Source organism: Paralichthys olivaceus, chromosome 9 (assembly GCF_024713975.1).
Source record: "Paralichthys olivaceus isolate ysfri-2021 chromosome 9, ASM2471397v2, whole genome shotgun sequence".
NCBI lineage: Eukaryota > Metazoa > Chordata > Actinopteri > Pleuronectiformes > Paralichthyidae > Paralichthys > Paralichthys olivaceus.
Window position 1 is genome coordinate 17,716,262 of NC_091101.1, and position 22,040 is coordinate 17,738,301.

Below are 22,040 nucleotides of genomic sequence, written 5' to 3' on the forward strand. Positions count from 1 at the left end.
CGTCCCTCTGGGCCAAGAGGGCAGCAGATAAGTCTCCTGATGAACAATTGGTGGAAGTTGCAAGCTGAGAGTAAAGTGAGGGGGGTTTAAAGGGTTTTATTTTAGACTTTGGTGTTCAAAACGCACTACGGGGGAACTAACTGGTTGTGGACTAACAGCATGCACGCTTCCTTCTGCCTCAACAGCAGCCTCTCCTCAGATAAAGGAACCAGCAGAAATAATGTCTTTCTTCAGCAAGAGGAGTGGAGGGAGTCTGACCGACTGTAGTCAGTACTAAGTGGAAACAATGTTACAGTCCCAAGACCCCATTCATTGTGCAGATGTGGACGAAAGAAATATCAATGTATGGGGTAAATGTTTGAGGTTTTATGAATGGTCTGTTTTGAGATGTGAACAGAAGCACCTTGTAACTGAATTATGAAAGAATCTATATCAATTAAGTTTATCACTATAAATAAAGTTTATTATCATTGTCACATGATGCTTGTTTATAGAAAGATGAGCTTGGAAAAATGCTAACTGTAACTTCATGGAAATATTACCAAATTTGACAATATAAGCCAGTCCGATGGTAAAAATAGGATGTGAAGACACTTTAAGTTTGAACTTTTATGTTGTTACCTTCAGACTCTTCTCTTCTCTACAAACAAATGAAGAGCTAACTAGAGAGCTAGCTGGAGAGCTAACTGGATAACTAGCTGGAGAGGCCCAGGTGCACTAGCTCAATCGAAAAAGACAACACAATGGTTGCGCGTCTACATTGTGATGTACGGTAAAGTGTTTGGGCGCGAACAATGATTTGTGGTGCGTTCAAGTACCTAGTAGACTCCGGAATCTCAAATAAAAATGGTGTTATATTTAAAACAATGCTGCAGTAAGTTAAGAATTAGATTTCATTCTTAAATAGAATGCTTAAAAGTGAAACACGATGGCAGAATGCTTTGGGTTTTGTGTCTGATTATTAAAAATGAAATAATACAACGTGTTCAAAGGTGCAGAGGTGCATTGAGACATGTACAACCTTGTAACGTATTTTTAAAATGTGCCTGTATAGCAAAGGTCTCTATTTTCCCTGCAGGATGACACACATCGTAGCCTCATATTTGTTAAACAATAATGGAATCTCCTTTCATAAGATGCACGTTTTTCAACTGAGAAAAACAATAAAACAACTCTTTAAACAAGCGACATATTAACGAGAATATAAATTTCTGGTGAATAGGAATGCATCACTAAGTACAGTACAAAGTAATGTAGAGGCGCAGTTGATCTTTAAGTGGAGACGTCGCGCCCTCGCCTGCTCGGGGAAATATAATATGGAGAAGTTTGTTTCAACCGTGAAATGTAAGTAGTCCTCCACTCTATTTATTTTACTTTTATTTTTACCACCAAGTATTGATTTTCAGCCATTTTAGGCTACAAATGGTTGCGTGCTAAAGTTAGCTAACACTTCTCAACACTTAGCCAGGTCATCATTAGCTAGCTAGGTTTCTATGGCTACCAGAGATGGCTGCTGTTTGCCCCTCACTTACATTAGTCCAAAGTTAATAAAAGTAGATGTGTTTTATTTTGGAATCCAGCAGGTGTCAGAGTTTGGGATGTGAAGGTGGACCCAAAAAAATGCAGAAGCAAAATTCAGTTGCAAAAACTTTAGTTAAAGGCAAAAGGTACTTACAGAAACAAAGTCCAAAAATTCACATACAGAAAAAACACTGGAAGCAAAAAAGATTGCAAAAAGGCTCAACTGAAAAAAGCATACTGAGACAAAACACTAGGAACATGAAGAAGACAGGAAACGAGACAGCAAAACACTGTGAGGGACAGGTGAAGGACAATGACATCTGACAAGGAGACGCACAGAGACTTCTATAGACAAGGGAGGCCGGTTGATTGAACACAGGTGAGACACATGAGGAACAGGTGCTGACCAAAGGAAGTTAATCCAGAGACACAGGAGCCTCAAGCCACAACCTCAAAATAAAACAGGAGACAGAACTCAGAATGAACACAAATTCAAAAACAGGTCAAAGTCAAACTAAAGTCCATAATCAAAAGAGTCCAACACGATCACAAACTCCCCATCTCAGAGTCCAAAGTCAACAAGAGCTAAGAAGACATTTGACACTTTTACTAGTCAGAATATTCAGGTTGTAATAAATGTTGTACATAACTCATAATAACTAATAGAATGTTTAAATGATCTGATGAGACAATTTTAATTACTTTTTTATAAACAATTTTATCTCCTAATTTTTTTGAAGAGTTGATCGCTCTTTGTTGTATACTAATATTTTGGGATTTGGGAGCAAGTTATGTTCATCTGATGTTACATACACTGAGATTGTCATTTAGAAGAAAATGTGTTTACTTACTTTTTTTAATAAGTCACCCTAATAATCGCTCATTCACTCTGTAGGATAATGCCTCTCGTTGCTTGAGTATACAAGTGTTAATGTCAGACATCATTGAACTCTAGTGTAGATGGTGTGTTTTGCTGTCACCTCGTTCATGCCCTGTCAACGTGTCTTGATGTCTTTTTTTTCTTCATACGCAGGTCTCATAGAGAACCTGTTGCACAAACAGCAGACAGGTTACGATGACTTGATAGAGCAACTTTTCTCTGAAGTGTCTGGCCTAGAGGATTCCACCAAAATACCAGATCCACAGGTAGATAGATACAAGTGTGTGTGAGAGTCTCTGTAGCCCACGGTCCTGGTCAACAAGCTATGCTATTACTCTTGTAGAGCAGGATCTACTGCACAGTATGTAATGCTAACAGTATATTTCTACTTTACTCTCTTGAAAAGCAACATAGTGTCATTCATCATTCTGGTTTTACCATCATTTACATGAACACGTTTTGCATCAATCAAAGATGATGTTTTAATATATTATACCATTATATGACTGATATGTGACCAATAAGTTAAATAAGAATTGTTAATCTTTCTTATGACGCAGTTTGAGGAGTGTGCCATCCACCTGTGGAACTGGGCAGTCACTAAGAATGTGGGAACCACTATAAGTAAAAATCAGAAGGCCAAAGGTACACTTCTTGCTGTAGTAAATAATTTGAATGATGAGCAGAACATTTGGAAAATACTCAGACATAGTATATGAAATGTTGACACACTGTCACGATTATAAGCAGGGGTTGTCGTGATCATCTCACAGCACACTCAGCTGTTCTCACCATCTTCACAGTACGCCATGTTGCATGCAGTCTGCTGTACTGCTGTGAGCCTGAGAATCCAGCAGAGGGCATCATCCGCAAGCAGATTCTGGTAAGCTACACTGTGAGTACACCCTCTGTGAGTGGTCAGATATTCAGCAGGACAGGGTCAGTTTGTCAGTGTCCAAACTTTACAGATGGCCAGCAAGACAGGGAGAACGTGGCTGGACTGCAAAAATCCCCAGATGGCAGATCACTTCTTAAAACTTGCAGTCAAGGTGAAGAAAAAAACATCAACACTTAAACTGAGAGAGCTTAGATCTGTGTCAGTGTGATGTCTTTACCATTACTCAACACACAATATCCTTAGAGCCTGGAGACCCTCTATAGCCAGCTGACGTCCAGAGGGGATGGAGCAGCTGACATCACTTCATCCAAGGGCGATGTGGAAAAGGATCTGCTTGGAATCCTCTCATGCCAGGCAGAGTCGGTGAGCTGTGCCGCATGTGATGTTCAACACCTTCAATGTGAATATTTGTTCGTGTGATAATTGGCATCTGAGAAAGTGCTATTCCGACAGACTTGCAGTGTGAAGTGTGAGACAGTTAAAATGTGAACTGTGAAACAATGAGAGGGCAGAATCTTATTCTCTGCTAATAGGGAACGGTGTATTGTTTGCTGACATCTAATGAGAATTCACATCTTCTCCTTTACAGGCCATAAGTCAAGGGAATAACCATGAGGCTGTGGTCTATATGCAACGCTGCAAAGACATGTTGCTGAGGCTGCCAAAAGATGTACAAAAAAACCTGTGTTATTACTGTAACACTGCTACTATACTGTATATGTTGTTTTCTTATCCCTTTTATACATATTGTTATTGAGAGTGTGTTAAATATAAACTTATTTTCTCAATTTAGACTACGTACCTCTCCCTCATGTGCTACAACTTTGGAATAGACACCTACAATGTGAGAAAGTTTGAGGACAGTGCCTTTTGGTTGTGGTAAGAATAATAATTTGTGAGAATTAATCTCAGCAAAAACAGCAGAAACGTTTTGGACTAATTTCCGTTTTTCTTTCAGCCAAAGCTATGATATTGGGAAAATGAATGTGAAATATTCCCCTGGATCTAAAGTTCAGGTAAGATGATGCGATAAAAGTTTATTTCATGCCACGGGTACAATTAAAAATAGGTGTCTTCAATTTTTCTTCTCAATAGGCCAAAGTGTTACGGCTCCTTGCCACTGTTTATTTTGAGTGGGACTGTCAGACCTTTCAGGAGAAGGCTCTCGATGCTGTCAGCTTAGCCAACAAGGTGGAATATGAGAAAATATTTTCACACTTGAAATTACACATGCATGATGAAGCAAGCACCTACAAAAGAAGAGGCCCAGCTGCAGTGTATCTAATTGCTCTGTGAAATTTGACAGGTACACGTGAGCGCCTCTGGGCTGTACTTAAAGATCAGAATACTCCTGAGATGTAGGGCCTCAGACGATCATATCAGAGGAGGTTAGTTATAAACAGAACTCATTGGATTATTTATACAGAACTATACTAGTTATGTATTCACCAATATGTTCTATTAATCCTCTCTGTGGTGATGTAACTACTCCCTCTGCTTGTACAAGTCAGGTCAGGTGCTGCAGCTGCTCCAGGCGTCTGCCTGTGCAGGACCTCTTAAGTGTTAAAGAGAGACAATGGGATACGTAAAGCAGCACTATGCAATGTCTTATCTAACAATAGCAGCTTCATAGTTAGTTTGGTGGTTCACTAACTTGGAATAGTAGCCTGTTTGTGTTCAAAGTTACTTTGGTGAGCGGATACGATCTCCTGTATGTGTGTTACTGAATGATAGTCGCAGCTTCAATTGCCAGAATCAGGCCCGGAAAGTTCAATAGTATGCTAAGGAGTAATGCTGAATTGTAGATCAGTTAAAAAGACTTAGAACTCATGAAACACCAGCTTTTAACTACAATATTCAACGAGAAAACTTTTTAAATATGAAGCATTCTAAACTCAGGTGTGTTTGTTACAACAGCAGCGCTTCTCATTCAGGAAGCTGGGGATCATGGGGAATTTTCACCATTTAGTTGTGTTTCGGACCAGCGAGTGGGGCTACGCAGTAGATCAATAGTAATAATAATTTTTTTGAATCCCAAAAGAGTTAATCACAACACGTGGCTGCAGAGGGCACTGTTGCTCAGTAAAAGTTACACAGTATTGCTTTAAGCAAAGTTAAACGTGCACATTTGAAAGCAGATCATACAAAGTAAATATGTTTCCAGGACTGAATGAGATGCTGGAATCTGAGGTTTCTCTTGAGGTGTGTCTGAGCGTAGTGAAACTGCTCATGTCTGAAGAGAGGTAAAACCTTCTGCATCTCTGGTTGGGCACTCACTTGGATTTTTGTAGAAATGCATAACAATCACATGTCCAGACTCATATTAACCAATTCTGAAGGATATCTGCTTTGTTCTTTTAGAGAAGTGCTGGCATTTGAGTATTTGAAACTAGTGTGTCAGCGCTTTGAGTCGTCCCCTGACCTGGGAACTGCTCTCGTCTTGAACATTAAGTTACTGTTGCAGAGAGGCAAGGAACTGTTGAGTAAACAGAAGATAGAAGATATCATCACTGGTAATTTCATTTATATGATAAGTCTGAAAATGCCATGATGCATTTTAGAATAATGCACTGTAGCTGTGGATCTGTTTCAGTGTTAACCATTCTTTCCTCCCAAACAGGCCACTATACAGGAAAACAGCTGAATCCACAGGCCCTCACCACTCTTCATGTCATACTGTGGGATAAAGCATCGGAACACTTTGAGGTATAATGCCAAACAAAGCCTGGTTTGTTATTTAGATACATTATAGTGTCTACACATATGTGTAGTTATCACCATTGTGGTTCAGTGATTAGCTATGTTGCCTCATAGCAATAACCCTGGTGGGCTGCAGTGTGCCCACCTATCTCTGTGGATATGCATGCTTTTTTCTGTGTGTGGGTTTGCTGTGGGTGATATGGTTTCCCAAAAACACAGAGACATGCATGTCAGGAAAATACTCCTACACTGATTTTGAACAAGGTACTGACCTCAGAACTAGTGTTAGTCCCTGATTCCTGCACTGAAGCTGCATACTGTGAATATAATAGGATGTGTTTAATACAGAGATTTGATTTCCACAAATGAAGTATAACTCAGTGCTTATGTTTCTGTCCAGGCCAAGAACTATTCTGAGGCCCTGCAGTGGTATAACTACTCCCTGAGTTTCTTTAAGGCTGGTCAAACGGAGCCCAACTTATCCAAACTACAGAGGAACAGAGCTTCTTGCTTCCTGCAGCTAAAGCATGTGGAAAAGGTGAGGACACATGAGTCACAACAAAGTCAGAGACATAAGTGATGTTCAGTGGCTGTGTCAGGTGACGTGTTCCAGAATTCAACAAGTAGCGATTTGTCTGTGTCACCAGCCGTGATGGCAAGTGCTCCTGCCACGAGATGTTTATGAAAAGTTGTCTTCCTCAGGCCAAAGACGCAATCAAAGAGGCAGAGAGGTGTGATCCTGACAGCATTTTCACTCAGTTCAGTGTTTACAAGATCGCAGTGCTGGAGAACAATGTGAAGAAAGGTCTGCAAAACATTACCTCTGTGATTCATGTCAAATAAAAGCATACATGGTCCCAATGTTGCAGTCCAGTTGTTGAGGCTTTTTATTTGCACCAGCTGTAGAGGCACTGAATGCAATGGGACGACTGTCCAAGTGTCCTGTTGCCAACGAGGACAGACTGCTGGTTTCTGAAAATGCTGCTTGCAACTTCCTCAGTCTGGCTGCTCAGATTGCTTTGGAGGTAACAGTTATTACTCCGTTCTGTACACCAGTTGCTAATTGTTTGAGGTTAAGCACCATCAGCAAACATGTTGGGCAGCAACCACAGTTGTTAACAGTTTGCGACGGTAAGGAGTAGAAAGATATTTTTCTTTTAATAGAAAATGTGTGGGATGTGTGCTAATTCTATTGTTAGTATATTGTATGATTGTGATGAATATGACGCCTGTGCCTTTGTTCCCACGAGACAGAATGAACAGCAGGAAACTGCCATGAAGGCACTGGAGAGTTTGTGTGAAAACTCCAAAGATGAAGCTCAGGTTCTAACTGCGCTCAGGTCTGTGACAACTGAAATATTATATCAAATATGCAAATGAAGAGTTTAGTAACAAAAGAAAGGATGTACCTCCACCAAGGCCCATAGATATAAATCATAAATACGCCAGATTTTTTAAATAAAGATCCATTCTCTGAGAAATTAAGTAATCTTAAAGCAATAGATTAAGGTGTAGGAAGCCAGAAGTGAAGGATGTCAAGGGCATGGACCCACATTGAGTTAAATCAGTGGGCTTTATGTATTTTTATAAACGGGGAAAGTGTTTGTTCAACTTTCATTGTTTTTTGACTTGACTCAACATAACATTACATTCTAATAATTATACAAAAAATCTTTGAGGACAGAGATATTGACTCATGAATTTCAGTTTCCTAACATAATATTTCAATGCATTCAGTGTACATGTGTTCAGAGTAAACAAAGCACTGGTGGAGTTTCACACATGAAGTGACAACATTTAGTAGAAGGCTTATGTGCTGAGAGATGAGTGTGTTAGATTTCCATACACCCCTGTGATCCACTGACCTATATTCCCTTGCTTCTCTGAAAGTGTGTCTCTGTGTAAAACAGTTAGTAGGTTAAAAAAGGAGGTCAACACCAGTTTCTCCATTCATCTTTTTATAGGTGTCTGGTTCGACTTGTGCTCTCCACAGTAGAAAAATCGAGTGATGGGATGAGGTGAGTGGAGGGGGAAAGTAGCTAATAATTTACAGTTACAGTATTACTGATGCATCTTTCAGTGAAATAAAAAAAACTAACCTTGCTACCTTCAGTCCCTGTAGCAATGTGGGGCTGGATGCTCTGCAGCCATATTTAAAAATGGGTGAGTATATACACAACATGGGTTAATTGCATTTTTTGAACAAATGTCTGAATTACAGTATCTGCTGTGCATCACAACCCAGAATGTTTTGTTTGGTCATCACTGCAGCTCTGCAGAAAGTTTCACACCAGACTCATGTGACGGTTGAACAACGCACAGATGAAGCTAACTGGTTCAGGAAGATTGGTATGAAGATGTTCCTGGTCCTTGTCACTTAAATCTGACATGGTATGCTATCACTTGAAATCTTGGCACACCTTCATCATGTGTATGTGTGTGTGTGTGTGTGTGTATTTGTGTATATGTGTATATGTCCCTGTTACAGCTTGGAACTTGGCTCTGCAGTGCACGGGCAGCCCTGACAGAATGAGGGATTTCTTTGTGCTCTCTTACCAGGCAAGTAGCCTCTCTGGCTTTGTCAGGTGAATTAATCAATATCTACAGTATGTGGGTTCAGATCAATATCGCCTGAACAGAGATTTAATGTTTCATTAGAAAGTTAAACATGTCAGTTTAAGATAAAGAATCACGGTGACTCACAAGGATCCCATCCTGACGGTTCCCTCTGTCCTCTGACTTTTTGACCCCACCTTCACAAGAGTACCTGTAATTGCTCATGGATTTTTGTGAGGTGGCCTCGGTGCATGTAATTGATTTAAATACATGTATTCATGTTCATTCAAGTTTCTACTGATGGTTCGTTAACAGATGTTTCAGAGAAACTGGGATGGAATCTTTTGTTTTAAGGCAAATCAATGAAATTGCCATTAAATAAAGAAAAAATATAGAGAGACAGTTTTTAAAATGAGGCTATTATATCATGCTCTGGTTCCTTTGTCAAACGTGTGTGCATTTACATGAACCTGCAGCTGTCCCAGTTGTGCCCTCCTGATCGGACACTGCTCCTGGGCCAGAAGACGTGTCTGCTAATGGCTGCTGCTGCCTCTCTGGAGCTCTGCAGGAAGTCTCCTCACTCTGACCAGGTGTGCCACCCACTCTCTCTGCTCCCATCTCCCACATTTAGCACCCTCCCTATCCACATGGATGGAAATGTACCAAGCATAGTGGAGAGGAGAGGTGACTAACCACATTACTGGTGCTGGCGTAGGTGTTTCATTATAATCCTTTGGAGAGGAACTGAACACCAGATGGCAGTGTCGAGTCCTGAATGCCTTTTCTGTGTGTGTGTTTGGTTGACAGAGTGAGGAGCTCACTCAGGCTCTGGAGCGCATTCAGATCTGTTGGGACGTCTGGAAAACCCTGAAAGCATCAGGTACATTGAATCACTGCATTATCCAAAACTGCCATGTTTCTGTTTATTTATTTGTACATATATACTATTTTTATTCTAAATAAAAAGGAAATAATTACAGATGAGTCACCATATGAGGAAGCAAATGTTTTTTTTGTTTTTTTTTTCAAAAATGAAAATGGATCTTTTGAAATGTCTTCTCAACATGAACTTACAGGAAGCTTCTCAGCAGACCCAACAGACACACTGCTGCTGCAGTTTGAATTTGAAGCTCGCGCTAAGCTGAATGACCCCAAGGTTGAGACAGTACTGGAGTCCGTCCTGGAGCTTGAAAATGTTGAAACCAAGCTTCTTGAGAACATTGCAGGTAAAACAAAACAACGCTTTTGGTCATGCTAAAGAAATAGACATATAATTGTTTTGATTTATTGATTGATTTATTTTGCCATTTTTTTGTAGCTTTAGCCATGGAGCCTCCAGCCCACTTCCCTCTGCTGTGTAAGAAGGCCTTGAGGGTTGCTCTCTCTCTGCACAAGAAACAACCACAGGCTGACCTGGCCCGCTGCAGGCAAACCCTCCACTTCTCCGCATGAAAACACCCATGACATTTCTTTCTCAAACCATACCCACATTATTAGGATTAGGATAAAATAATTTCTGATTGTGCAACTGTTTTTGTCCAACCATCTTAGCAAGTGTGTTCACAGCCTGATCAAGCTGTCCCTCCCGAGCGGCGTGTCAGAGGTGGAGGCCCATGCGCTCGAGGAGGTGTGGGGCTATTACGAGGAGGCCCTGTCCATCATTGCAGCCACAGTAAGTCAGTGCCAATCACACACCACCATCCCTTGGCTCCCACCTCCTGTTCCCTCCAACAGAGCTGCTGCTGCCTGGTGTATAATTAACCCTCTCTCTTCCACTCCATGCCTGCCTGCTGTTCTAGAAGTCTCTTTTTTATCAATGGGCTTTCAGCTGCACTTCAATTAGCAGATGCTTCCATTCACCACCCCCTTCCTGCCAATTTGAATGTTAATGTGCTGTACAAATCATCACACTGCCGGTGAGCTGCAGCTCTGAAAGAAGCATCAAATTATTGAGCCATTACACTGCTTCTGAAGCAGCGCAGATTTCCCCTTTCATAGTTAATACTCGGATGGAATTCTTTGGATCAAAGTGAAAGCCCAAGATTAAAGTGTTGTGAAAAACATTAACATTATGCATTAGCAAAGGTTAACATACAGTAGGACATGATTAGATGAAATTTAATAATGTTACTCGCAGGCTTTCACCCACTGAAAACACAGATTTCCTTCCATGCACTTGGCTCAGGGGAGTCACCCAGGTGGCCTCTTTTAAAAGGCCTTTTGAGCATCTTCCTGCTCTCCTCTGTAGCCCGACAACTTCCCAGAGATGGAGACTCTGTGGCTGCTGACTCGGGCTTGGAACACGGGGATACTATTGTACAGCCTGGCTCAGTATCCCGAGGCAGAGAAGTGGTGCGGCCTCGCCATGAGCTTCGTCTCCCACCTAGGATCGCTGCAGGAGAGCTACGAGATGCAGGTAGACGCCTGGTGGAAGGGACTGGGGTGGCCGGAGCAGTGAAGCATAACAAGAGCTTGAATTCACCGTCAGTGCAGCAAAGACCTTTTTAAGTTTCAATTTCTTGTGTGTCCACAGATGTCTGGTCTCTACAGTGAAATCCTGGACAGGTTGGACAAAGCCAAGAATGTCACCTTAGAGGAATGACCAAACTGGGACAGGTCAGTCTGGTGTTAACGCCCTGTACTGACAGGGACATTTCATTTATTTAGTTCCCCTCATTTGTTGCAACTTTACATTTTTAATGTTGTGGTAAAATGTTCATCACATATTCCAGTTGAGAAAATTCTTGCTCTAAACCTGTGTAGTTTGAGGCCATTCTAGTTGCCTAGTGGTTGAGACACATTTCTGGTTTGATCACCATGTTCCCTTCCTCTTCCGTGAGTAAAGTTAAAAATTTCATGAAAATCTTTTGTAAACTGAGTTCAAATATTTATATAAAAGGCCACAAAGTCTGTTCAAGTGGAATAACAAGCACATCGAAAATCATAACTGAGTCACATATTTTATTTTCAAACAAATAAACTCTTGTCAAGTCCCAAAATAAAACCCAAACAAAATTTGCAGGACTGCTCCCTCATGACTAGGACAGGGAAGACCATGAGGTCAAGTGTCCTGATAGGCTGTACCACCTGCAGTGACAGGAAGGAAACTACTGTACAATCAAAGGGTTCATGTTTGCAAGCACTTACTGCACAGATGTGCTAGAACATAAACATCACCCAAAAGTACAAACAAGAACCCTGACCCACCCGCCCAAAAAATAAAAGCATATATGTCATCATTTCTCTCACCAGAACAAAGACCCTCGTCAATTATACACACACAGAGGCATTCAGGTTCCATCTTGTTATATAGCACAACCTCAGTGGAAAGAGTAAAATGAAATCAAGTTCTTTGGGCTTTGACATGGCTGACTGAGGTATGAATACCACACACATTGTTAACAGTCAGCTGTATTTCAACTTAACACCAGAGAGGACCAATTCTAAACTTCTAATGATGTATTGATCAATGCTCCTGGTTTCTGTGGTATTGTGTAGGTTTTTGCCTGCATCTCTTTTTCATTATTTTACAATATATTTGTTTTATCTATACACCCAGACACGTTCCACAAGAAATCACATGTAGACAGGCCCTATCTGAGGGAATCAAATTCCCAATTGACTAGTTAAGTGTTCCAATAGGCATTTGAAGAGAGATACCAACAATACAGCACATTTGTATGGAAATTAAATCTCGAGAGTAGTTCAAAGTTTACTTACCTGACATTTGTGGTCTATAAAACATGTTTGTCCCAGTTTTTATTCACACATGCATGAAGCACAGGTGAGGGAGATCTAAGCTGGGGGCTTATTTACATTGTACAGCTACCACACCCTTTGAAACAGTCTGCAAGCAGTTTATAAATGGCTCTGTTCCCTTCGGTTATTCCCTGAACTCTGGTTTTGACACAGGTAATGACAGCTGGTTTAGCAGTGGTGCCTGGCAGGTGGGCACACCTGTTCAGAAAATGCCTGCAGGTACAGGTGCTCTGTGGGTGGGAGAGAGCAGGGGACCCCAGAGGTCTAGGTAACCACTTCTTGTTGGGTCTGGCTCTCTTAAGAAAAAAAAAGAAACTCCGCGTGCACTCTTCAAAAAGCTGCGGAAGGAAAGTGAGAACGTTCACAAGATCAGGGGGCCACGGTATTCCTTCTTCGTTTTTGCCCTCTCACATGCACACATTAACATACAGTGCCAAACTCTGCATGGCGGGTGAGTGGAGTCATTTTGATCCTGGGGATGACGTGATACAGCCGACTCAAAGTTACCACGCCGACAGCCTTGAACGAGCTCCCGGCTGCGCTGAAAAGATGCGGAACACAACCCAATGACACAGTTCAGTCGAAAACGCCTTTAATCAAGTGACAGTACCTCGAGTACTATGAACTTTCTGTGTCATCGCCCCAAACGTGGCCTTCACTCGCAGGGGACATGGTATTTGTACGTCAAGATTCCTGAGCCGGTGTAGCTCACCCCAGACGCACTAAGAGCTCAACACAGTGGTTCAGCACCTGCCAACAACAGATTCATGAAGAATTCATATGTTTATAGATACACAAAGCACGTAGGTTTAATCCAACCCAACTTTAGTGTTGTTGATGACAGGGGGACATGGGGACGATCCAGAACAGGTTATATTGACTCTTTAATTGTTAGGACATCCAATACAATTATTGTCTTGTTCTACCCGTTTTAAGGCCACCATCATGGCGGCAGATAGGACAGTACCATGTGACCATTCAATCAGAAGAGAATCATCTTGGAAGGCAGAGAGTGTAATAGGGTGGTCTGCTGCTCAACGTGAGCTAGGAGGCTCTGGCTGTCCAAACTGTAATCAAATGGCCAAATTTCTTATTTAATTACACAGCAAAAAGGTGGAAATACAGGGGAGGAAAAGGCGCCCACAGAGGTGAGACTTCGTTTTATCTATTGCACTCAAGTCAGGCCTCCTGGCAGTTGGAGGACACAAAATAAGTCAGGAAAGACGAGAAGGTCTCCTCTCTTTTCCTTGTCAATAATGTGCAGCCTCCCTCACAGACAGACAGGTAGTCACAAAACAGAATTTGTATTTGATGTAAGGCAGTTTGGTGTTTTGCAGAGAGCCCAGTTACACTTCTCTACCCCCATCCTTTACACAGAGCAGCTAAAAACCACAAGCAAAAAATCCCACAAAGAAAGAAAAAAGAAATCTAACAGCCCTCCAAATTGACAATTCTAGTGAAGTGTAAAATGTGTAGTTTTTAATATGTAGTAAAATCTCAGTAAGATTTTGTCATTTATCTTGTGATTTCAGAATATAAATGTAGAGATCCACAACACATTTTTCCTCTTGATCTGCCTCCGGAGATGTCTATCAGCTGCAGCACAGACAAATGGCAGACGACCAAACAGCAAGCTGGTTTGTGATAAATAGATCACCAGTTTGTAGGCTCTTCCACTGTAATTTCCTCAGTCATTATAAACGAGAGATGCCTCCTTGAACAGTACCATCAGCAGGGCTAAATTTGATCCAGTTTAGAAAAAGAAAAAAAACTCAAAACAAACTTAATTGGTCTTCAACTTCTCATCTTTCGCGTCTTTTTAAATGTGATTTTGATGAACATTTACAAAGTGTTCCAACTTGGTATGATTTGTCTCTTTTCCCCTGCAACTTCTTCGAATCCCAACTCCTCGCTCCAGATTTCTGTAAAACATTCTGATCTTCAGTCAGTCCCAGTCCACAAAAGGAATTATTCCTTTTCCCTTTTGTTTTCGCTAGACAAATTCCTTTGGAATGGCATTTCCAGTCTTGAATGGATTTGTTGAGAAACTCATGCAGGGGTGTGCACAGTCACAGTAATGGTGATAAGACTTCTTTTTCATTTAGAGAGTAACATAATGATGACACTAAAACTTGATATGAAACATATCTGCAAAAAGGAGGTGAGGACAGGGAAGGGGGGCCTATTTGGGCACGGGTGGGGTCTCTGGGAGGCAAGAGGGGGAGGCTCTGCACCGACGCAGAGGAGGGTGGGCAGGGAGCTCAGAGCTTCTCTGAGGAGGGGATCCAGATGTAGGGACCGGACTGCTCCTCGATGATGAGCTTGATTTTGTTGTAGATCTCCTCTAGTGAGTCACCCTGTACAATAGCTGGACACACAAACACAGAGGGTAATGTAGCATCAGACTGAAAATTCATCGGCAACAATATTGATAATCAATATGAAATTATTCATTATGGGTAAAAAAGCAAAGTACTTGATGGTCTGTGTCTTTATCAATTTATATTTAGTATCTACGTTTTTCATCACTGGCGGTATAAAAGAAATTTAAATGCATTCGCATCCCTTACATGTCAATAAATAATGACGATATGGGATAACACTAACTATAAAGATGACTAACTCTTTTCCAATTAATTGAAATAGTTATGTTTTATATCTGCCCCAATACAGAAATTAAAAAGATTTGTCAGTTAAACTGATCCAGAGAAAAGTAATCTGCAGCTTTTTCATCATCGATTCATTGTTTTACCTGCAAACTCAACATCAGAAAGTTAAATCGTTGTGACACTAACCTGTGAAAAACTCTCCAAAGTCCTGCTCCAGCTTGACTGCCTTGTCGAAGACTTTATTGGCCTGCTCATATGTCTGCCGCTTATTCATTTCCCTGAAAAACACAAGTTTAATATAATTATTATAGACACATTTGGAATACCCGATATCTTGATCACAGAGTGTATCAAACTTACATTAGGGCTTCAATGGATTTTGGTTTGATAAAGATGGCGATCGGATAAAGTTGTGCTTGCTGCAGTCGTTTTATGGCGTTTCCAGACACGTCCAAAATGCAGTGTTTCCCTTGCTGGTAGGCAGAGAATGTTTGGTGGAAACAAATTAGACTTTTGAATAATTTCGTGATAGAACATACATTTTCTTTTTTGTTTATCAGGCACCTTGACAAGCCTCCGGTTAGACCCCAAATACAGCAACCTAATCTAGTAACTCAACACAAGAGACAAACACAAGTGTCGGCCTGTGCCTACCCTCTCCGCCACAGTTCTGACGGACAAGATGCTCGTCCCATAGAGGTTCTCGTTGAACTGGCCGGCCTCGATAAATTTATTATCCTGAATGTCTTTCTCCATTTGCTCTCGCGAGGCCACAAAGTGGTAGTCCTGGCCGTCCATCTCATTCTCTCGCCTTGGACGAGTCGTATCTGCGGAGGTGAATGAAACATGTTTATTTTTTTGCAACAGCCGGGTGGAGTGTTTTAGAGCTCCAGCAGAGCTGCTCTGTGTCGTGTACTTACGGGGTACACAGGAGCCAAACTTGTGGGGAAACTCGGAGATGAGGTCATCATTTATTCTGTCCTTCATTGGGCCCAAAATGATCACAGGCCTTGTGTAGTGGACTGTGTTAGAGACGGAGAAAGCAAATGAAGATCAACGTGAAACTAACAATCCATACTCTTTCTGCTTCTTGATAAAATGTGTAGAAGCGAGTTACTCACTTTCCTGTCGAATGACTGGCTCATAGGAGAGAATTGTGTCCTCTTGTCCCTCTGAAAAAACAAAATCATCAGATTTTACATCACATATACAGAACATACAGAAAATATATTAAAATGATGATAACATTAAGGGGAATACTCTGTCGAGCCTGACTGATTTATGCCATATGGAAACTGCCCTCCTTAAAGTCTGCGACGACCTTCTGCTGGCTGGAGGCAAATCCTCCATTTTAGTTCTTTTAGATCTCAGCGCAGCAGAATCACCAATATTCTAATTCACAACTGGAAATGTGGGCAGGAACCACCAGTGTGGTCAGAGACCGTTCACATCTGGATCAATCCATGGCCCAATTTTATTCTCTATATATCTTAGGAATCACTGCCAATTTTTGTATCCGAATTAATAATAGGCAAATATATCTGTGTCAGGAATATTTTACTGCCCATTATCAGTATTGTCACTGACCCCAAACATCCATATCAGTCTGGCTCTAATACTAAGTAACATGTCATTTCACATGTGTATTGACCATCCACAATGTTCTACATCTATGTGAGCAGTGTAAAACAAACCCTAAGGACTAAGAGAGAGAAATGAAGGCAACTCACTAGAACTGCTTTCACTGTCACTTGTGTTGGATGTCAGGCATTCTGCAAAAGCACAAGAGAGCAAGTTGCACATTATCTCAATAAAAAATGAACTACAGTAGAATACAAATAAATCATCTTCTTAAAGGGTGAAAGTTATTTTCACCTTCCTCAACAGCCAACAGGGAAAAAAAGCAGTTTGTTTCTGAATCCAGGCCATTAAAGAAAAAGGGAATAAAGAAAGCAGAAGTCTTGTCTGGTACAGTAGCCATGCTCTCGCAATATTGGGGAAGTGGTTTAAGGTGCAAGCAATAGGAAATTAAGTGTTTCCTGTGACAGCATCCCAAATGACCCACAACTCCCTTACCAGTGTTTCCTATTGCTAGATCTGTGCCTGTGGCAACAGTTCTCATATCAGGGAAAATACAAAGAAGATATACAAGCGCTACACTTTCCATGGGAGGGAGGTAGGGAGGGAGGAGCTGGATGACTCTGGGGAAGTGGAGGGAAAAGTGTTTCCAACCAGGCAAAGCAACACTCTGCTCTGGTGACAAATACATCCCAGCTCCTTGTGACCTTATCTGACAAAACTGTGCTAAACATTTATTATAAAGACCCCATGGGACAATGAGAATAAGTGTAGCGCTCACTCACCCTCCCGTGGGAATGCATATTTTATATGTCCTGTGAATCTGGGTAGGCGTGTGCGTGGTGTGTGTGCACGCACATAGGTCTGTGTGTGTGTGTGTGTCATTCTAAATGTGTGTGGTTTGGCATTCCCAGCTGGGTCTGCAGTGACAAAGCATTTTTGGGGGACAGCTGCTTGACACAGTACAACCACACACTTACTCAAACTCTTTGATCCATAAAAGTCATCGCTTAACCCTGGGAAGTCCTAGGTGTCCCGACAGGTGAGAGCAGAAACCAAGAGAAGAGAGCAGACAGGAAGAAGAAGAGGTTAGTGAGAGTTGGGGCAGAGAGGGAGAGGAGTGCTGTGTGGTGCTCGCCAGGCCCACTGACACATGGTGCTATGCTGTACTCATTAAGCCTGAGCCCCACTTTGTTCATAGTAAGCCACGGCCTTTCAATTACACAAGCCCAATCCCATTAAAATGGGATTTTGACCTGTTAAATGTTAAAGCTTCAGTCCAGTTAATGAGATTCTTCTTGTTGTGGGTCAGTGACTGACTGGAGGATTGATCACGACTAATACAAGGAGTAGCATCACAGTGTTAGAAGGCCTGTATGTTAATACGGCCAAGAACTTGTGTGCATGCGCGCACACACACACACACATGCACAGCTGGCAGCACACACAGCGAAACACTCCTCTGGAGCCCATAGACAGATGCACAGACACACCAGAGAGAAGCCCACATCTCCCGCTTGATGACGGCTCTGCATGTGGAGCATCTCTCTGGGACAGTGAGTAAGGGATGAGAGTGGTGCCATCTCACACACACCATCCCTGGAGGTGAGCGGAAAGATGGAAGTTGAGAGACAGAACTGAAGCATGAAGGTGGAAAGGACGAAAAACAACACCACCACCCCCCTCAATCACACAGCTGGTACTCACGTTCAGACTCCACCAACTCCTGCACAATATTCTCCTTGCTCTTGTAAAACGGGAACTTGCGTGAGAGGTTGAAGCTTTTTTTGCGCTTTACTTTGACTGGCTGCTTGTGTGGGTGAGAAGGGGGGAAGGGGGGGCAATGAGAGGGTGAAAACAAAAACAGAATGGGTTTCAATGAAGGAACTCGACACACATGCAAAATAAAAAAAACTAATGAAATGCAAACAAACAATACACATCAAATAATGAAAATGAGAAGCAGGTAATGCATGAAAATGGATGGCATATCACTGTGAAGCAAACAGGCCTCCATTTACCAGCTTAAAGACATACCTTTTTATATAAATTAAATCTCCTTGCATAATACAGATAGATAATTAGAGCTGATTTAAACTTCTCCAAATTAAGTCTGGCAGATCAGCCGCTGATAAACGTGCTGACATTTTGTTAGTGCACATTTTTTAATATCATTGAGTGCACAAGCTGTGGAGGTTACAGAGACCTCTCATCTCCACAGAGCTCCTGTGTAATCTATACAGTAATATGAGTGCTTTTTGTGCTCGCTTCAGCGAGCAGGTGCTGGTCCCTTTCCCACACTCAGGGGGAAGTAGGCCATCTCCCTGGGAGCCCAGCAGCAGTTCTGAAGACAGCCTCTCTGGCACCAGGGCAGGGAGCAGCTGGCCCTCTACACTTACCCTGTTAGACTCAATCATGCCTGTCCTGGCGTGGAACTTGACTGTTTTTAACCTGGCCCGCTCTTTCTTCTCCACTCTGGAGGTGAAAAAAGGGAAACAGATTTAGGCTGGGCATGAATGAGTGTAATCATATTAGTTTTGTCTGCAAATGGAGAGCGACTGTACCTTTTCTTGCTTGGAATGACCCCAATCTGCTCACTCTCTCCATGGGGTGTGACCAGTCTTGCCTGCCACCACTCATCATCAGAAGCATTTATGACATGGAGGATATCCCCATAAGAGAAGCTCAGGCCTTGGCTGGGCAGGCAGCTGTCCCTCGTTCGGTCGTAGTCAAACAAAGCTCTACAAAAACAAAAGCTTTGGTTACACTCTTCTCTTTTTATCATGAATTTATGTGTAGAGACCTAAGAAGCACTAAGATCTAATTACTCTGTGTCCACCCTACATTTTGTCACATTATTACTCATTACATTACCACATTGGTGCTTGTTACCATTTCCTATTAGAGCCAGAAATGTATATTGGTTTTATCAATATGAGACTGTAACAGAAAAATCAATGCTGGTGTTTATGCTTGCTGGTATGAAAACATATTTTACAGAATAAAGATGTGCATTAACAGTATGTTTCTCATTGTCACATTTTACATGAATCATTTCTTTTTTTTTTAATTAAAGTTCTACAGATGAGGTTGTATTAGTGTTTCCTTTTTTATTTATAAGTTATTAACAATTACATCTGTTTGTTTAGGGTTTGATGGAGGAATGAGGAATCATTCAGCCAAAATATCTATCTTGGACTCTTTTTCCTCCCCAATGTTAGCACCGACCTCTAATTATTCAGTTGGGCTGTTTTTATTAACATTTCAGTTTCCATGCAGGATGTGATTGCATTTTACAAATGTGTAAGAGGACATTGGAGAGAAAAAATAGTAACTTGTGACACATTCAGACAAGTCACTTACTGTATTTTACTGGCTAGATAACAACATTCTTATTAAAATTACTAGTGTATATTTAACTATAAAAAGATATGGTGGAGAATCGTGTCATATGTAGAGAACCAGTATATCAAAGCATGTCATTTACATTATGTTTCCTCTTGACATTTCCACCTGCTTATGCCACATAGTTTCCACTACACACAGTCAGTGTTTATTGTTTGTCTGGGAGCGTCACTCTTGTCAGACAGGAAAACCAACAGCCACTGCTGCAGATATTCATACCTGCTTTACTGACTTAAGTTTTCCTTGACCTACAAGCCTATATCTTCAGGCCATATACACGGGTTAGTGGACTGAATGGCAAAATTAAATGATTTCCTGCCAACTGGAAGAAACTGCACGTGGCAATAAGTAAACAAAACTGCCATGACACAATCAGGTGGAATCTTACTTGTTAGTGTTCTTTACAAGGACGTGAGAGCAGTTTCAACATAGACTGAAGAGTTACAATCAAACTGGAAACAATAACTGTGTTATTGCACCTTGACATGCTTGGGTGTTTCAGAGAGATTGAGCACATGTGACAGGTTTTTTTTGTGCACCTTAGAGGTTTAACGCCTCCACATTCCTGAGGCTGGGCTGGGAGAACATGGCGGCTCCTGCATCAGCCGGCTAACTAGACAGCTTTCCCAACATAACTACAGGCTTAGTCGCCCACACAGGAGCAAGTCGGGCTTTACATGCCTCATAGGGGCCAGTCTATAAGAGAGGCATGAGTCAGACTGGTTAACTCTCCTCTGACTATAGTATGTTCCTAATGAGATAACACCTTTATTCTTTTGATTTATCAGAGTAAGGTCCATTGTTACTGAACTAAGGCCAAATTAATCTAATGATGTCGCTATTAGACTCAAGTGAAGCGCATTATTGCTTGAATAGAAACATGTGGAGGTACTTGTGGACTATGGAGTTACAACACACGTTACGTTGTTACAATTTACGTTGTCATTATTGTAAAATCTATGCAGGGAAAACTTTTGACAACATCTGCTACCAGGCTTTATTTACCCACACTGGCAGGTAGAGTGTTTCTTTTAACTATAGACCTTAGAACTTGATGTAGAGAGCTCAAGTATGGTTGTGTCTAGAGATGTTCCAATACCAGCAAATGGAGATGCCTCCGATACTGCTGAAAATCAGTCGGGCATCGGCGAGTACACAAATCTACGTATAAATCCGATACCATATCTTGTGAGTAGTTTCACACAGGTAAAACTGCAATTTTCTTTTCCTGGAAGTCACTTCTTTGCTGCCAGCAAGTACAAATTTTAGAGTGGCAAAAAATTATTTCCAGTAGTGTTGCATTAGCCAGAGCTAGCTAATATGTCAGCAATTTGGTAATATTTCACACTGGAAAGTCCTACAAGTGAAACGGCCATGCTTGGTATTTGTCGACATGTTAAATCCAGTTATCGGAACTGGTATTGGGAAGTGAAAATTTATATTGGAACATCTTTAATTGTGTCTGTGTCTGATTGTGTGTGAGTGCTCCAGCTTTACCTGACATAGAGAGAGCGTTTCTCACTGGTGCGCAGGGAGCCTGATCCTGAGCTCATGCTGCTGTTCATCATCTGCTCCCTCAGGTCGTGGATCTTGGACTCAAAGCGACTATATTCTGCAAAGTATGAAACAATCCAAACAAGCTTAATCCATGGCACCACCAAAAATAGGTCCTTAGAATAGGAGAATACAGATTATACAGAATACACCATCCCTTCAGGCTTTCAGATTGATACACCAGAAGGTGTATCAAGCTCTTCTCTTATTTCTCTGGAAAACTGTTGGCAATCTGTGTCGTAGACTGTGCTGCAGTAAGTTAGAGTGAACAGAGGAAAGGTTCAGTGAATCCTAGGGCTGATTAATGACCTCAGGAACAGATGGTTTATCACAGATCTGCCTTACACATCAAGTAATGTCTCATGTCAGGTAATTAATTAAACAGATTAATTAGGTTCACATAGGCTCTTCGGTGTGGTTAATAAGAAGGAAAGAGCTCCAACAATTCCGAATACATGACCATTGTAAGTGTGTAAATCCAGTTTGCCGCTCAGCAGCACAGGGATGATGTTTGAATATACCTGGACGTCCTCATTAAGAATGCTCTCATTAGCCTGCTGTGCCCTGTGTGCTTTGTGCC

General features: G+C 41.6%; 3 protein-coding genes across 10 annotated transcripts in view; 1 reads left to right on the top strand and 2 right to left on the bottom strand.

Annotated features, from left to right (window-relative positions):
- kdrl (kinase insert domain receptor like) overlaps nt 1-1,829 on the bottom strand; it is a 46,160-nt gene extending 44,331 nt beyond the window's left edge. Inside the window, exon 1 of the mRNA XM_020079878.2 lies at nt 1,676-1,829. The gene's annotated coding sequence lies outside the window, so the exon portion shown is untranslated. The remainder of the gene's footprint in view (nt 1-1,675) is intronic.
- Nucleotides 1,189-18,930, top strand: tex11 (testis expressed 11). Of its 3 annotated transcripts, XM_069532180.1 has the most exons (30): nt 1,189-1,344; nt 2,555-2,667; nt 2,962-3,046; nt 3,205-3,284; nt 3,370-3,450; nt 3,543-3,662; nt 3,889-3,969; nt 4,093-4,178; nt 4,258-4,315; nt 4,395-4,490; nt 4,606-4,687; nt 5,464-5,542; nt 5,661-5,812; nt 5,920-6,005; nt 6,400-6,537; nt 6,702-6,804; nt 6,900-7,024; nt 7,254-7,339; nt 7,964-8,017; nt 8,113-8,162; nt 8,271-8,348; nt 8,488-8,558; nt 9,032-9,145; nt 9,363-9,435; nt 9,632-9,781; nt 9,874-9,982; nt 10,107-10,227; nt 10,804-10,971; nt 11,089-11,171; nt 18,775-18,930. In XM_069532180.1, exons 1-29 carry the CDS (start codon nt 1,317-1,319, stop codon nt 11,155-11,157), a joined length of 2,736 nt encoding a protein of 911 aa, XP_069388281.1. In that variant the 5' UTR covers nt 1,189-1,316; the 3' UTR covers nt 11,158-11,171; nt 18,775-18,930. The 3 variants fall into 3 exon arrangements, with proteins under 3 accessions (XP_069388281.1, XP_019935561.1, XP_069388282.1); XM_020080002.2 differs by lacking the exon at nt 18,775-18,930 and having other exon boundaries at nt 11,089-11,229; XM_069532181.1 differs by lacking the exons at nt 4,395-4,490; nt 4,606-4,687; nt 5,464-5,542; nt 18,775-18,930 and having other exon boundaries at nt 5,764-5,812; nt 11,089-11,229.
- dlg3 (discs, large homolog 3 (Drosophila)) overlaps nt 11,502-22,040 on the bottom strand; it is a 74,484-nt gene continuing 63,945 nt past the window's right edge. For 4 of the 6 annotated variants that reach the window (XM_069532184.1, XM_069532182.1, XM_069532185.1 and 1 more), the window contains 11 exons: nt 21,404-21,518; nt 19,066-19,242; nt 18,901-18,976; nt 18,209-18,308; nt 16,654-16,695; nt 16,045-16,095; nt 15,844-15,945; nt 15,578-15,750; nt 15,284-15,396; nt 15,110-15,201; nt 11,502-14,682 (listed from right to left, as the gene is read on the bottom strand). In XM_069532184.1, the coding sequence (XP_069388285.1) occupies nt 14,576-14,682; nt 15,110-15,201; nt 15,284-15,396; nt 15,578-15,750; nt 15,844-15,945; nt 16,045-16,095; nt 16,654-16,695; nt 18,209-18,308; nt 18,901-18,976; nt 19,066-19,242; nt 21,404-21,518 (1,148 nt within the window). In that variant the 3' untranslated portion in view covers nt 11,502-14,575. Of the gene's footprint in view, nt 14,683-15,109; nt 15,202-15,283; nt 15,397-15,577; nt 15,751-15,843; nt 15,946-16,044; nt 16,096-16,653; nt 16,696-17,481; nt 17,528-18,208; nt 18,312-18,900; nt 18,977-19,065; nt 19,243-21,403; nt 21,519-22,040 lie in introns of all 6 variants that reach the window. The other 2 variants (XM_069532183.1, XM_020079961.2) reach the window with 2 other exon arrangements.